Raw genomic sequence first — 16,870 nt, 5'->3', positions numbered from 1 at the left:
TTTAGCATTCAAGTCCCCTACCACAATTACTCTCTCACTTGGTTCAAAGGCTCCTATACATTCACTTAACATCTCCCAAAATCTCTCTCTCTCCTCTGCATTCCTCTCTTCTCCAGGTGCATACACGCTTATTATGACCCACTTCTCGCATCCAACCTTTACTTTAATCCACATAATTCTTGAATTTACACATTCATATTCTCTTTTCTCCTTCCATAACTGATCATTTAACATTACTGCTACCCCTTCCTTTGCTCTAACTCTCTCAGATACTCCAGATTTAATCCCATTTATTTCCCCCCACTGAAACTCTCCTACCCCCTTCCGCTTTGTTTCGCTTAGGGCCAGGACATCCAACTTCTTTTCATTCATAACATCAGCAATCATCTGTTTCTTGTCATCCGCACTACATCCACGCACATTTAAGCAACCCAGTTTTATAAAGTTTTTCTTCTTCTCTTTTTTAGTAATTGTATACAGGAGAAGGGGTTACTAGCCCATTGCTCCCGGCATTTTAGTCGCCTCATACGACACGCATGGCTTACGGAGGAAAGATTCTTTTCCACTTCCCCATGGACAATAGAAGAAATAAAAAAGAACAAGAGCTATTTAGAAAAAGGAGAAAAACCTAGATGTATGTATATATATATATGCATGTGCGTGTCTGTGAAGTGTGACCAAAGTGTAAGTAGGAGTAGCAAGATATCCCTGTTATCTTAGCGTGTTTATGAGACAGAAAAAGAAACCAGCAATCCTACCATCATGCAAAACAGTTACAGGTTTTTGTTTCACAGTCATCTGGCAGGACGGTAGTACTTCCCTGGGTGGTTGCTGTCTACCAACCTACTACCTACATATATGTGAACAGTATTTAGATAAAGGTAGGGAAGTTTTTATTGCATTTATGGATTTAGAAAAGGCATATGATAGAGTGGATAGAGGAGCAATGTGGCAGATGTTGCAAGTTTATGGAATAGGTGGTAAGTTACTAAATGCTGTAAAGAGCTTTTATGAGGATAGTGAGGCTCAGGTTAGGGTGTGTAGAAGAGAGGGAGAATACTTCCCAGTAAAAGTAGGTCTTAGACAGGGATGTGTAATGTCACCATGGTTGTTTAACCCTTTGACTGTCGCGGTCGTATATGTACGTCATAGGAGATACCGTGTTTGACGTATCTATACGCATAAATTCTAGAGGCTTCAAATCAAGCAGGAGAAAGCTGGTAGGCCCACATGTGAGAGAATGGGTCTCCATGGTCAGTGTGCACCATATAAAAAAAATCGGGGAGTCAGTAGTTGAAAGCGAGGCATAGTAGACAAACAGGTTAGGCCTGGTGCTCTCCCTTATTTACCATTAATATACGTTACCAAGCCATCCATTGTGTGTGTGTGTTCTCCAAATCCATCAACCGAACCCCCACAACAATTATGTTCCATACTGTACATACATGTAAGAATACTTGATGTGCTATTGGAGTGTGAGCAGTGTAACATTTATGAAGGGATTCAGGGAAACCAGTTAGCCGGACTTGAGTCCTGGAGGTGGGAAATACAATGGATATATGTTGCAGTTATTGAACTGTAGTGCAGGCATGCCTCTGACAAGACAGTGATGGAGTCAGTGATGATAAAAGTGTTTCTACTTTTTTGGGTCACCCTGTCTCAGTGGGAAATGGCAGATGTGTTAACCCTTAAACGGTCCAAACGTATATATACGTTCACTCGCGTAGTGCCTTAAATTTTTTGAGGAAAAAAGAAATCTTTTCTTTTATAAGGAAAAAAGAGCATATAGTACCCAGGCATCCCCAATTATTTTAATATGGAACACAGTGAGTGCACACACCCATTCTCTCATGTCTAGGTGACTCAGGCTTATTGTGGCAATGTTGAATGAATGACAAAGAAAACATATATATACGTTTTGGGCGCTACGCGTGTGAACGTATATATATGTTTGAACCGTTTAAGGGTTAATAAAAAAGTAGGAATATATGCATATGGGATGATTTCTGGAGTGCTGTACCCTAATACTATATTACATGTATTGTATTAGTCGTAGAGTTTTATTATTGTTTGTTGTACAAATAGGTATACAGTATATGAGGCATTAAACGGTAGAAGAGAATAAGTACCAAATTCAAACACTGGAGAAATATGCAGGTATGGGGGAGATCGGAGCACTGAAGCTCAAGTTGACATACTTTGTTATGGGTTCTTAAGCCCAGCTTACAGATGCAGAAGACAGTATCAATACATTCTCATAAGCAGGCAAAACATCAAGGAATTGATACGTTCACTAACCTGGAGTTTGGATGTGGTGTTGCTTACTCTTTTCTGCTGCACAACACTTCAGCAAATTTAAATTATGGAATTAGAGTATTAAATCCATTAGAGTAACATTTAATGGAATGGGCCTGTACGTAGTTCTAAATTTCAAACTGATTACATTTTTATATATAATCTTTATAGAGTTACCAATCTCAGTAGAGTAGGGCCCTGCTTTACGGTGTTTCGTTTTACGGCATTCTGCTTATACGGATATTTCAAATTATGACCAAAACTCGCTATATGGCTCCCTCCACCTGACTTTCTAATATGGTCACCGCATCCCACCTGGTTTGTTTCCATTCTACACGAGCACTGTGTCTCTCCATTATGTCTGGAAACCTTCCAAAATTTTGAGTTTTTTAAAATTATTTCATGTTTTATATATGTGTACATACTCTGATAATTATTGCATACTTATGTGTACCTGTACTTAAATAAACTTACACACTGTTGGCATGCAGGTACACATTAAAATCACTAAGAGTGTCTTATTAGTCTTGAGGATGCCATATTAATAATGATAATAATAATAATACACAATAATAATCACTCTGAGGCACATTAAATGTCGTATATTACGTTAATATACACATTATCAATAATCCATCTATGATATTTTTTTCAAAATTATGTAATAAACATGCTACGTAACACATGGACATGATGAATGCACCCCACAGTAGAATAAATTAACATAAATATGAAATGTTTTTCTAGTTGTCGGAGTGTCGGAAAGAATAACGTTTTCTCTAGTTCAACACCAAAGAAAATATGTACACAATAATATAATATTACTGGTGGTAACGAGAGAGAAAAAGCATGTGTTGGAAGCTAAACAATATTCTATTTATTATTATTATTGCTGTATTATTATTACTATTATTAATGAGAGAGAGAATAATACAAACACTTTACATTGTACACGATGTGAAGTTTTTTTTTTTTTCAACAAGTCGGCTGTCTCCCACCAAGGCAGGGTGACCCAAAAAAGAAAATCCCCAAGAAGAAAATACTTTCATCATCATTCAACACTTTTACCTCACTCATACATAATCAGCGTCTTTGCAGAGGCGCCCAGATACAACAGTTTAGAAGCATATACGTATAAAGATATATAACATATCCCTCCAAACTGCCAGTATCCCAAACCCCTCCTTTAAAGTGCAGGAATAAGTGGAATAAGAATCTTTCCTCCATAAGCCATGTGTGTTGTAAAAGTCAACTAAAATGCTGGGAACAATGGGCTAGTAACCCCTTTTCCTGTATAGCTTACTAAAAAGAAAATTCAGGGAAACTGGTTATTTTTATATAGCTGGACTTGAGTAGTGGAAATCTAAAGTGTTTGTATTATGGTATAATACAACCTCCGCGTGTCTGTCCTCTCTCTCATTTACTCATTCTCTCTCTTGTTTATTTGTTTTATCTCATTTATTCAACTCTCACCCTACATTAAGACTAGAAATATTTTAAGGTAAGTAATGAGTGGATTGTATATACATTTTATAGCTCTGGGACACTTTAAATGTTAAGTGAATGGGGTGGAGTGGCCTGGCTGGCTACCATACCTACAACACCTGATTTCTTACAATAAATACTACTCATCTCACCCTACATTAAGACTACAAATATTTTAAGGTAAGTAATGAGTTTACTATATGTATATTTTACTTTTTTATTTTTTTTAATGCTTAGTTCTATTGCTAACTTAATATATGTTAGTGTAAACTTGTTATCTAGTATTTATATGCATTATAAGTGGAAAAAAAAGGGCATTCCACTTTACAGCAGTAGCCTGAAACGTAACATGCCCTACTGTATGCTGTTTTCTCAGATTCTGATAATGAGTTTTAATATTAACACTAGTGCAGCAATATTTTATTGAAGGTAATGCAGTATGGTCATTTTAATGATTAGTGCAGATAATATTTTTTACAATATGATTACATTCCTGGGAAAGGTGCTAAACCCATAGGGAAGCAATCTGATTTGATTCATTTCAAGGAAAGGGAAGTTAGCTTCAGTTCTTTGAATTAAAAGTTGTTTACTAGCACCAAAGCAGATAAAAATAAAATAAAATCAACCATAGAATTTTTTAAAAACTCCTTAAACTCTGTGTTTTGTTGTTTGAATTTCAGTATTGTATTAATACTACATGACCTCTGAGAGAAAACACAATAAGTGTCCGTGGCCCAAGACTGTTCAACAGCTTCCCACCAGCCATAAGGAGAATTCCAATAGACCCCTGGTTGTCTTCAAGAGCGAGTTGGACAGATACCTAACGTCAGTGCCGGATCAGCTGGGCTGTAGTTCATATGTTGGACTACGTGTGGCCAACAGTAACAGCCTGGTTGAACAGGTCCTGATCCACTGGGAGGCCTGGTCATGGACCGGGCCATGGAGGCGTTGATCCCTGGTATATCCTCCTGGTAGACCAGTGATTGTCACCGGCAGGTGGAACAATGGCTCAATTGAAAGCTAGTGAAAATGTGGACCACTGAAAACTTTACATATATACGGTGCCCTCCTGTATTTTGCTTCCTGTAACATGTGGCAGTCTTATTTGATTCAGCACGTAACCAGAAAATGATGAAAAAAATTCAAAAGAAAGGAACCATAAAATGACACAATTATCTAGTGCGAAACCTTTTTTTAACACAATGTCTGTCTCCCAACAAGGTTGGGTGGCCTAAGGAAAGGGGAAACACTCCCTCATTCAGTGTTTCCTTTTTTTTTTTTTTTTGGTCACTCTACCTTAGTGTATTAAAAGAAATTTTGTGAAAATTTGGTGAACCTTTTTCTCAGATGATAGAATATTAACTGTATTTAATTTAATTTTATTACACTGCTATGTACTATTGTCTTCCACAACAATCATGATCTTATTTGAGGTACAGGTAAAATCTCCATTACTAGCTTACTTACAGCTTACAGTATTTAGATATATATTATAGGGAAGTGCTAAACTCACAGGGGTCACAGAGTGCAAAAATAAACTCAAAACAGAGTGTTGATTATAACAATATTTTATAATACAGTGGAACCTTGGTTTTCATCAAATTTGGTTTTCGACGACTTTTTTTTTGTCAAAATATTGTCCAAGTTTTCATTCATCACCTTGGTTTTCATCTGCCGTACTGAACGTGTCCGCGCGCCCGCGCCCACACAAAGCATCCCACACATGCATTATGAGTCAGTCTGGCTTTGTTTCTTGTCGAGTGAACATTACCCTGCACATTCATATGAAACATTTCGTAATAATCTATAGTTTTTTGTGCTAGTTTATTGAGTGCGACTGCTAAATAAGCCACCATGGAGCCAAAGAAAGTTCTGAGTGTCAGCCCTTTGATAAAGAAGGTGAGAAACATGCTAGAATTCAATAAAGAACTTGTAGAAAAGTACGAAAGTGGCATATGTGTGGTCGATCTTGCCAGGATGTACATGAAGTCCTCATCAACAACAATGCTGTGCCCCATTTTAGGCAAATCTTAAAGAGATGCCAGAAACAGACCTCTCTGGACAGATTTTTTGTGCAACAGGGGTACAGTGACTCTCAAGCTGGTCCTAGTGCTAGTAAAAGACAAAGAAGGGAAGTAACCCCGGGTAGGGACTTGATACCTGAAGTCCTTATGGAAGGATATTCCTCTTCCAAACAATAAACTCTCCTCCCTCTCCCCTCCTCACCATCTTCCATATGCCAACAAGCATCAATAAAGGTAAAACTAATTTAACTCCTTGACTGTCGCAACCCCCAATCCTGAGGTGTCTCCTGGTGTCGCAAAATTTAAAAAAAAAATTATTTTTTCTTATGAAATGATAGAGAATCTTTTCCCGATTGTAATGACACACACAAAAAAAAAAATTGATGGAAAACTGATGGAATTATGCTCTTGCGAAGTTAGCGACCTTGGCGATATTTACAAATCGGCGATTTCGCCCACTTTGAGCCCTATTTTCGGCTAATTCTTTTGTTTCAGTCGACCAAACTCATAGCTATTTCTTTAGAACTCCATTTTTTTTATCGATTGAGTACAAGAAACTGCCCATTTACCAATTTCAACTACCCAATAACGTGGTCAGAAATTTGCAATTTGGCCAATTTCACGAAAATTAAAAAATATGACAATTTCAAAATAAGGTCCAGAATGAACAATGCAGACATTCCTGGCTCTAAAATAACATTTTCTTTGTTCATCAGTCAAGTCTCCAGGCCCCTCTGATATTACTCTTGCTTTCTATTTTGAATTTTTATTCAAACAAAAAAATAGAAAATTTACTATTATGCAGACTACTCCAATACTGTAATAATTGTATAAATAACATCAACCCATTCATGACTGTATATCAGAATGGCTAGTTGGACATATATTGGACAATGATGTCATTAGCTTACTTTTGAACATTGGCAAAAATCAAACATTTTCCCTACTTTGAGCTCCATTCCAGGTTTTTTTTTATAGTAAAATCAATCAAAATCATCTCTTTTCCTATAATAAGTTTTCCATTCTATCAAATGAGACCAAGAAAACGAGAATACAACCATAAATACTATACGAAAATAGACCACAAATTCGGCATTTTAATTAAAAAAAAAACGGTCGGAGTTTTTTTTTTCTCATTATGCACTGCGTGCTCCAGGATTTTTTTTATGTGGTGCACACTGACCACACAGACCCATTCTCTCACATATGGGCCTACCAGCTTTCTCCTTCTTGATTTGAAGCCGCTAGAAGTTATGAGTATATTTTTTTTATTATCACACTGGCCGATTCCCACCAAGGCAGGGTGGCCTGAAAAGGAAAAACTTTCACCATCATTCACTCCATCACTGTCTTGCCAGAAGGGTGCTTTACACTACAGTTTTTAAACTGCAACATTAACACCCCTCCTTCAGAGTGCAGGCACTGTACTTCCCATCTCCAGGACTCAAGTCCGGCCTGCCGGTTTCCCTGAACCCCTTCATAAATGTTACTTTGCTCACACTCCAACAGCACGTTAAGTATTAAAAACCATTTGTCTCCATTCACTCCTATCAAACACGCTCATGCATGCCTGCTGGAAGTCCAAGCCCCTCGCACACAAAACCTCCTTTACGCCCTCCCTCCAACCTTTCTTAGGCTGACCCCTACCCCGCCTTCCTTCCACTACAGACTGATACACTCTTGAAGTCATTCTGTTTCGCTCCATTCTCTCTACATGTCCAAACCACCTCAACAACCCTTCCTCAGCTCTCTGGACAACAGTTTTGGTAATCCCGCACCTCCTCCTAACTTCCAAACTACGAATTCTCTGCATTATATTCACACCACACATTGCCCTCAGACATGACATCTCCACTGCCTCCAGCCTTCTCCTCGCTGCAACATTCATCACCCATGCTTCACACCCATATAAGAGCGTTGGTAAAACTATACTCTCATACATTCCCCTCTTTGCCTCCAAGGACAAAGTTTTGTCTCCACAGACTCCTAAGTGCACAATTCACCCTTTTCCCCTCATCAATTCTATGATTCACCTCATCTTTCATAGACCCATCCGCTGACACGTCCACTCCCAAATATCCGAATACATTCACCTCCTCCATACTCTCTCCCTCCAATCTGATATCCAATCTTTCATCACCTAATCTTTTTGTTATCCTCATCACCTTACTCTTTCCTGTATTCACTTTTAATTTTCTTCTTTTGCATACCCTACCAAATTCATCCACCAATCTCTGCAACTTCTCTTCAGAATCTCCCAAGAGCACAGTGTCATCACCAAAGAGCAGCTGTGACAACTCCCACTTTGTGTGTGATTCTTTATCTTTTAACTCCACGCCTCTTGCCAAGACCCTCGCATTTACTTCTCTTACAACCCCATCTATAAATATATTAAACAACCACGGAGACATCACACATCCTTGTCTAAGGCCTACTTTTACTGGGAAAAAATTTCCCTCTTTCCTACATACTCTAACTTGAGCCTCACTATCCTCGTAAAAACTCTTCACTGCTTTCAGTAACCTACCTCCTACACCATACACTTGCAACATCTGCCACATTGCCCCCCTATCCACCCTGTCATACGCCTTTTCCAAATCCATAAATGCCACAAAGACCTCTTTAGCCTTATCTAAATACTGTTCACTTATATGTTTCACTGTAAACACCTGGTCCACACACCCCCTACCTTTCCTAAAGCCTCCTTGTTCATCTGCTATCCTATTCTCCGTCTTACTCTTAATTCTTTCAATTATAACTCTACCATACACTTTACCAGGTATACTCAACAGACTTATCCCCCTATAATTTTTGCACTCTCTTTTATCCCCTTTGCCTTTATACAAAGGAACTATGCATGCTCTCTGCCAATCCCTAGGTACCTTACCCTCTTCCATACATTTATTAAATAATTGCACCAACCACTCCAAAACTATATCCCCACCTGCTTTTAACATTTCTATCTTTATCCCATCAATCCCGGCTGCCTTACCCCCTTTCATTTTACCTACTAGATGTATGTATATATATATGCATGTGCGTGTCTGTGAATATATCCGAGTACTGTATATATACGTCAAAAACGGTACCTCGTAAAACGTATATATACGGCCGCGACAGTCAAAGGGTTAAATGTTCCTTTATCCATTAAAATTAGTGCTTTTTATTTATTTCTCATTGTTTTCTGTATGTAAAACTACAGTTATTCTCTATAAAAAATTTTTTTGTTAATATTTTTGGGTGTCTGGAACGGATTAATTGGATTTACATTATTTCTTATGGGAGATATTGCTTTAGTTATTGTCGATTGTGGTTTTTGTCAGACTCTCTGGAATGAATTAAAAACGAAAACCAAGGTTCCGCTGTACTAATATTTTTACAGTCTAAAACAAACAAAAAATATATCCCTTTATTTCTATTATCCTTACCGGATTTCTTCAGACGGTAACGTTTGCGAGTTAAATAGCTGCGCACTACAGCTTGAATCTTTGTGGCTGCAAACTCCATAATCCTTGTGACTGACAATCCTCCAGCTTCCATCAAAACCTGTGCAACCTCCAGCTGCTCAGCAACATATGCACAGTCTAGGGGTGTGTACCTGGACATAGTATTATTATGAATTATCAGAAAAATGGACAGGGACTCTAGTCATGGTCCATACATACAGAAGACCCAACGCTTCAACAACTCACCCACAGAACTTACAAATGGATGATTTTAGTCTAAAAGGTGTACCTAAACATATTATTACTTATAACTCTATTCAATTAGTAATAAATGACTGCAAATATATAAACAAAGATGGACAGGGGGCTTCAATTACAGTTCTGGGATTAGCAGGTCCAGCAATACTTTGTGGCATGGAAAATACACTAATTTACTTTATTTTACAACTTTACTACATTACAAACATCCACACTTACAAACAGTACACCTAAAAAATCATTACCACTACTAGTACAAAGCAGCAGGTCCCTAGCAGTCATTTCTACAATAGCACCTTGGACTACTCAATATATATACAATGCATTATCATATCAAGTCCTATCTGATGGAGTTTTTCACCTGTCATCTGTTGTCTGGGTGTAGTTTGGGTATGCATGAAAGTCAAGTAATGTATTAACAGCACCTAGATGTCCTTGTTGTGCAGCCCAGTGAAGAGGACTCTGTCCCTGCAAAGACGTGCTCATTTGTATTGAAATATAAAGTAGTTTACAGTATTTTAAAAGACATTTCATAAGATACATAATAAAAAGTACAAAATTTATTCATAAATCAAATTTATTCAAAGCATTAAAGAGAATGCCTATATTATTATTATTATTTTTTTTAACAAGTCGGCCGTCTCCCACCGAGGCAGGGTGACCCAAAAAGAAAGAAAATCCCCAAAAAGAAAATACTTTCATCATCATTCAACACTTTCACCTCACTCACACATAATCACTGTTTCTGCAGAGGTGCTCAGAACACAACAGTTTAGAAGCATATATGTATAAAGATACACAACATATCCCGCCAAACTGCTAATATCCCGAACCCCTCCTTTAGAGTGGAGGCATTGTACTTCCCATTTCCAGGACTCAAGTCCGACTATATAAAAATAACCGGTTTCCCTGAATCCCTTCACTAAATATTACCCTGCTCACACTCCAACAGATCATCAGGTCCCAAATACCATTCGTCTCCATTCACTCCTATCGAACACGCTCATGCACGCCTGCTGGAAGTCCAAGCCCCTCACCCACAAAACCTCTCTTACCCCTTCCTTCCAACCTTTTCGAGGATGATCCCTACCCCGCCTTCCTTCCCCTACAGATTTATACGCTCTCCATGTCATTCTACTTTGATCCATTCTCTCTAAATGACCAAACCACCTCAGCAACCCCTTTCATCCCTCTGACTAATACTTTTATTAACTCCACACCTTCTCCTAATTTCCACACTCCAAATTTTCTGCATAATATTTACACCACACATTGCCCTTAGACAGGACATCTCCACTGCCTCCAACCGCCTCCTCGCTGCTGCATTCACAACCCAAGCTTCACACCCATATAAGAGTGCTGGTACTGCTATACATGTACTTTCATACATTCCCTTCTTTGCCTCCATAGATAACGTTTTTTGTCTCCACATATACCTCAACGCACCACTCACCTTTTTTCCCTCATCAATTCTATGATTAACCTCATCCTTCATGAATCCATCCGCCGACACGTCAACTCCCAAGTACAGTGGACCCTCGACAAACGATGGCATCATATAACGTTAAATCTGAATAGCAATACATTTTAACGCAAAAATTTTGCCTCAACTAGCGCTAAAAAACTCGACCAACACGATTCGTTCCGTTCGAGACGTGTCCACGTGTGGCCTGCGCAGTGTTTACAAGCCAGCCACCGCCATCGCATCCAAACATACAATCGGAACATTTCATATTATCACAGCGTTTTTAGTGATTGCACCTGCAAAATAAGTCACCATGGGCCCCAAGAAAGCTTCTAGTGCCAACCCTGTGATAAAAAGGGTGAGAATTAGTATGGAAATTAAGAAAGATTTTGAAGGGTTTGGGGCTAACCCTGAGATGCCTATGCCAGTTGTGGAATCCATTGTGCCTACTTCAAAGATTAAGGAAATGTGTGCAAAGTGGGTTGAACTGCAAACCTTTATGGATGAAAATCACCCTAACACAGCTATTGCAAGCCGTGCTGGTGACTGTTACAATGACAATGTTGTGGCCCATTTTAGACAAATCGTAAAGGAACGGGAGGTACAGAGCTCTATGGACAGATATGTTGTGCGACAGAGGTCCAGTGACTCTCAAGCTGGTTCTAGTGGCATTAAAAGAAGAAGGGAAGTAACCCTGGAAAAGGACTTGACACCTCAAGTCCTAATGGAAGGGGATTCCCCTTCTAAACATTAACACCATCCACACTCTTCCCTCCTCCCATCCTATCAATCATCACCAGATCTTCAATAAAGGTAAGTGTCATGTAATTGTACATGTCTTCTTCAGTTTGTGTGTATTAAAATTAATATTTCATGTGGTAATTTTTTTTTTTTTAATACTTTGGGGTGTCAGGAATGGATTAATTTGATTTCCATTATTTCTTATGGGGAAAATTAACTTGACTAACGATAATTTCGACTAACGATGAGCTCTCAGGAACGGATGAATATCGTTGGTCGAGGGTCCACTGTATCTGAAAACATTCACTTCTTCCATACTCCTCCTCCCCAATTTGATATCCAATTTTTCTTTATCTAAATCATTTGATACCCTCATCACATTACGCTTTTCTATGTTCACTTTCAACTTTCTACCTTTACACACACTCCCAAAATCATCCACTAACCTTTGCAATTTTTCTTTAGAATCTCCCATAAGCACAGTATCATCAGCAAAAAGCAACTGTGTCAATTCCCATTTTGTATTTAATTCCCCATAATTTAATCCCACCCCTCTCCTGAACACCCTAGCATTTACTTCTTTTACAACCCCATCTATAAATATATTAAACAACCATGGTGACATTACACATCCCTGTCTAAGACCTACTTTTACCGGGAAGTAGTCTCCCTCTCTTCTACACACCCTAACCTGAGCCTCACTATCCTCATAAAAACTCTTTACAGCATTTAGTAACTTACCACCTATTCCATATATGTACTTGCAACATCTGCCACATTGCTCCCCTATCCACTCTATCATATGCCCTTTTTAAATCCATAAATGCAATAAAAACTTCCCTACCTTTATCTAAATACTTTTCACATATATGCTTCAATGTAAACACTTGATCTACACATCCCCTACCCACTCTGAAACCTCCTTGCTCATCCGCAATCCTACATTCTGCCTTACCTCTAATTCTTTCAATTATAACCTTACCGTACACTTTTCCTGGTATACACATATATATTCTACCATATGTCAGTTTATATAAACCTCCTGCCAAGACAGGATGACCCAGAGAAGGAAATATTCTTCATCCTTCATTCAACTGCCATTTTTCCAGAAGTATGCTGACACCACAATTAGATTACCCTCCAACCACAACATCCCTACTCCTCCTTTCCAGTGCAAGCACTGCCCATCCTACCTCTAGGACTCAGGTACAGCTAACTGGCTTCCCTAATTCCTTCATAAATGTTACCTTGTTCACACTCAAACAGCACATCCATTAAAAACAACTTGTCTCCATTCACTCCTATTTAGCATGCTCACACATGTCCACTGGATGCTCAAGCCTATTTAACTTGAAAGCCTTCTGGGATGACCCCTGCCCCTCCTTTTCACCTGTGGCCTTCTACACCCTCTTGGTCATCCTATTCTGCTCCATCCTCTAAATGTTCAAGCCACCTCAACAATCTTTCCTCAGTCCTCTGAATTATACCCACTGTAACTCCACACCTTCTAATATCTACGTTCCAAATTCTCTGCATAATATTCACTCTACACATCACTCTGAAACATGACATCCCCTCTGCCTCTAACCTCCTCCTTGCTGCAGTGTTTAAAGCCCATGCCTCAAACCCATATAAAAGTGTTGGCATCACTATATTCTGGTACACTATCCCATTTTGCCTCCACAGAAAGACTTCTTTCTTTCCACAAGTACAACACACCACTTACCATGTAACCTTTGTTTATTCTATGGTTCACCTTGTATTTTACAGACCCATTTCCTCCATATTCCCTTCCTCTGAACTGATAATTAATCTTTCACTGTCCGTTCACCCAAGTAAACTCAATTAGGTAAACAGGTTATACAAGTACGATGGGTGGTAGGGACGGGGCTGTCTTGGACAGTGCTCCTGAGGGTGTCAGTGTTGTCCTGGAGGAAAGTGCTCCAGAGGGTTCTAGTGATGTCCTGGAAGACAGTGCTCATGAGGGTACTAGTGTTGTCCTGGAGGACAGTGAAGACAATGTTATTCAGTCCACAGAGGTTCAAAATAGATACTGCTGGAGATGGATCAAAAGGGGATGATGCCTCAGGAAATAATGTTGACACACTACCAGCAAAACCTGGTGGAAGCACTGATGTTCATACAGGGGTGAAAGATAGGGAGGAAACGAGAAAAATAAATGTACCAGCAGCAAATGCAGCTACAATAAATCCTAGCGAGCAGAGTCACAATCTATGTAAATACAATGCCTTGGGTATCTGCAAGCATGGTATATCTGGTAAAACAGGTGGGACATGCACCTCTGACCATCCCAAAAACTGCTGCACCTGCATGACAACAGGAGAGTGCAACTTCCCCTCCTGTTACTTATTTCACCCAGAAATGTGTCACTCATCAATCCATGAAAGAAAATGCTACAATGAATGCTGCCAGGCACATCACCTAAAGGGGACTAGAAGACACAGACCAGCCAGACTATGGGAAACAAAAGAGGGGAGCCACAACCTCTCTAGAGACAGAAGTTTTTTAGGGCCAAGAGGGAAAAAAAAAGACTGGCAAGAAATGACAATAATCCTACACCAACTGAAAACACTTCTGGAGCAGAGGCACAGACATTGGCCTCTACTCCAGAACAACAGATATTAGAGCCAGCAAATAAAACCCCCCTAAATTCCACTAATATAATGACATTTGTCTCTGCAAACATACAGGATCCAAAACCATCAATAAACAACAAAATTCCTTACATCAAGGGACTACTCACGGAGTCAAATGCAATGTTTGCAGCATTCACAGTGACCCACACAAAGGGTCTTTATGACAATGAAATATGGATCCCAGGTTATAACCTATTCCGATGCGACAGACTAAACAGGCAACAAGGGGGGGGTTGGCCTGTACATTACAGAGTCGCTCATTTGCACAGCTGGTATACAAGCCTCCAGATGCAACTTTCCAACAATTCCAGGAACAGCTTATGAAAACTGACCACTGTCCGGAAAATCTCCCAACTCCTGCCCCAAACATCTTGCTACTAGGAGATTTCAACTTAAGACACCTAAAATGGAGGAGAATAGCAAACAATGTTTTAGCAGAGATCACCCCAGGAGGCAGCTCAGATGAAAATTCACACACACATGAACTATTAAATCTCTGCACCAAATTCACCTTAAACCAGCATATAGCAGAGCCTACAAGACTAGAAAATACGCTGGACCTCATTTTCACTAACAACGACGATCTGATATGTAATATAACCATACCAAAGACAATACACTCAGATCACAACATAACAGAGGTACAGACATGTATGCACAGGGCTCCTGACCAGCAAAATGTGAGCATTCATGAAGGTCTCTTCACAAAATTCAATTTCAATAACAAAAACATACAATGGGGTCAAGTAAACCATGTCCTAAATGAAACAAGCTGGGAAGATATCCTAAACAATACGAATCCAAACATTTGCCTCGAAAAAATGAATTCTGTGGTTCTTGAGATCTGCTTAAGACACATTCCACTAAGAAAAAGAAAGAGAAGATGTAAACTCGAAAGAGAGAGATGCTCCCTATACAGACAAAGGTGAAGAGTCACAGATCTGCTGAGTGGGGCCAATATATCTGAAATACAAAGGGAGGCACTAGTCAATGAAATTGCAAATATTGAACTTAAGCTGAAGGACTCCTACAGGAGACAAGAATCACAGGAAGAACTAAAAGCCACAAAGGAAATTGAAAAAAAAATATGTCAAATCTAAGGAAAAAAAAATCCAGTACTGGGCCCCTGATTAGGCAGGATGGGACATACACAGATGACAGCCAAGAAATGAGTGAGATACTAAAGTCCCAATATGACTCACTGTTCAGCGATCACTGCCCAGACTAAGGGTCGACAATCCAAATGAAATCTTTATGAATGAAACCCAAAATTTGGTCATCTCAAAAATCTCGGATATTATCCTAACTACACAAGACTTTGAAGAGGTAATAAATGACATGCCCATGCACTCTACCTCAGGGCCAGACTCGTGGAACTCCGTGTTCATCAAGAATTGCAAGAAGCCCCTATTGCGTGCCTTCAGCATTTTATGGACGGAGCATGGACACAGGGGTCATCCCACACACACTAAAAACAACAGACATAGCCCCACTCCACAAAGGTGGCAGTAAAGCAATTGCAAAGAACTACAGACTGATAGCACTAACATCCCATATCATAAAAATCTTTGAGAGGGTTCTAAGAAGCAAGATCACCAACTGCCTAGATACCCATCAATTACATAACCCAGGGCAACATGGGTTTAGGGCAGGTCGCTCCTGCCTGTCCCAGCTATGACAAGGTCCTGGGTGCTGTAGAGGATAAACAAAATACAGATGTAGTATGTAGTATACACAGACTTTGCAAAAGCTTTTGACAAGTGTGACCATGGTGTAATAGCACACAAAATGCATGATAAAGGAATAACAAAAAAAGTTGGTAGATGGATCTATAACTTCCTGACAAATTGAACACAAAGAGCAATAGTAAACAGAATAAAGTCTCAGGCAGCCACGATAAAAAGCTCTGTTCCACAAGGCACAGTACTCGCTCCCATTCTATTCCTCATCCTCATTACTGACATAGACAGAGATGTAAACCATAGCTCCATGTCTTCCTTTGCGAATGACACCCGGATTACCATGGCAGTGACCTCCATCGAAGACACTGCGAGACTTCAAGCGGACACCAACCAAATCTTTGAATGGGCCACTCAAGACAATATCAAGTTCGAAGAGGAGAAATTTCAACTACTCAGATATGGGAAACTTGAGGAAATTAAATATGTATCAGGGTAGTATAGTAGTAGGTTGGTAGACAGCAACCACCCAGGGAGGTACTACCGTCCTGCCAAGTGAGTGTAAAACGAAAGCCTGTGATTGTTTTACATGATGGTAGGATTGCTGATGTCTTTTGTCTGTCTCATAAATATGCAAGATTACAGGTATGTCTTGCTACTTCTACTTACACTTAGGTCACACTACACATACATATACACATTTATTTATACACACTCATCTGAGTTTTCTTTGATTTTATCTTAATAGTTCTTGGTCTTATTACTTTTCCTTTTATATCCATGGGGAAGTGGAATAAGAATCTTTCCTCCGTAAGCCATG

General features: G+C 39.3%; 1 protein-coding gene across 4 annotated transcripts in view; it reads right to left on the bottom strand.

Moving 5' to 3' along the window:
- Positions 1 to 16,870, bottom strand: part of LOC128703839 (ankyrin repeat domain-containing protein 50) — a 125,375-nt gene that overhangs the window by 53,381 nt on the left and 55,124 nt on the right. For all 4 annotated transcript variants that reach the window (XM_070103727.1, XM_070103728.1, XM_070103726.1 and 1 more), the window contains 2 exons: positions 9,870 to 9,976; positions 9,233 to 9,402 (listed from right to left, as the gene is read on the bottom strand). In XM_070103727.1, coding sequence (XP_069959828.1) covers positions 9,233 to 9,402; positions 9,870 to 9,976 — 277 coding nt within the window. The remainder of the gene's footprint in view (positions 1 to 9,232; positions 9,403 to 9,869; positions 9,977 to 16,870) is intronic.

This window comes from Cherax quadricarinatus, chromosome 87 (assembly GCF_038502225.1).
Source record: "Cherax quadricarinatus isolate ZL_2023a chromosome 87, ASM3850222v1, whole genome shotgun sequence".
Taxonomy (NCBI): domain Eukaryota; kingdom Metazoa; phylum Arthropoda; class Malacostraca; order Decapoda; family Parastacidae; genus Cherax; species Cherax quadricarinatus.
This window is presented reverse-complemented; position numbering and strand designations above follow the sequence as displayed.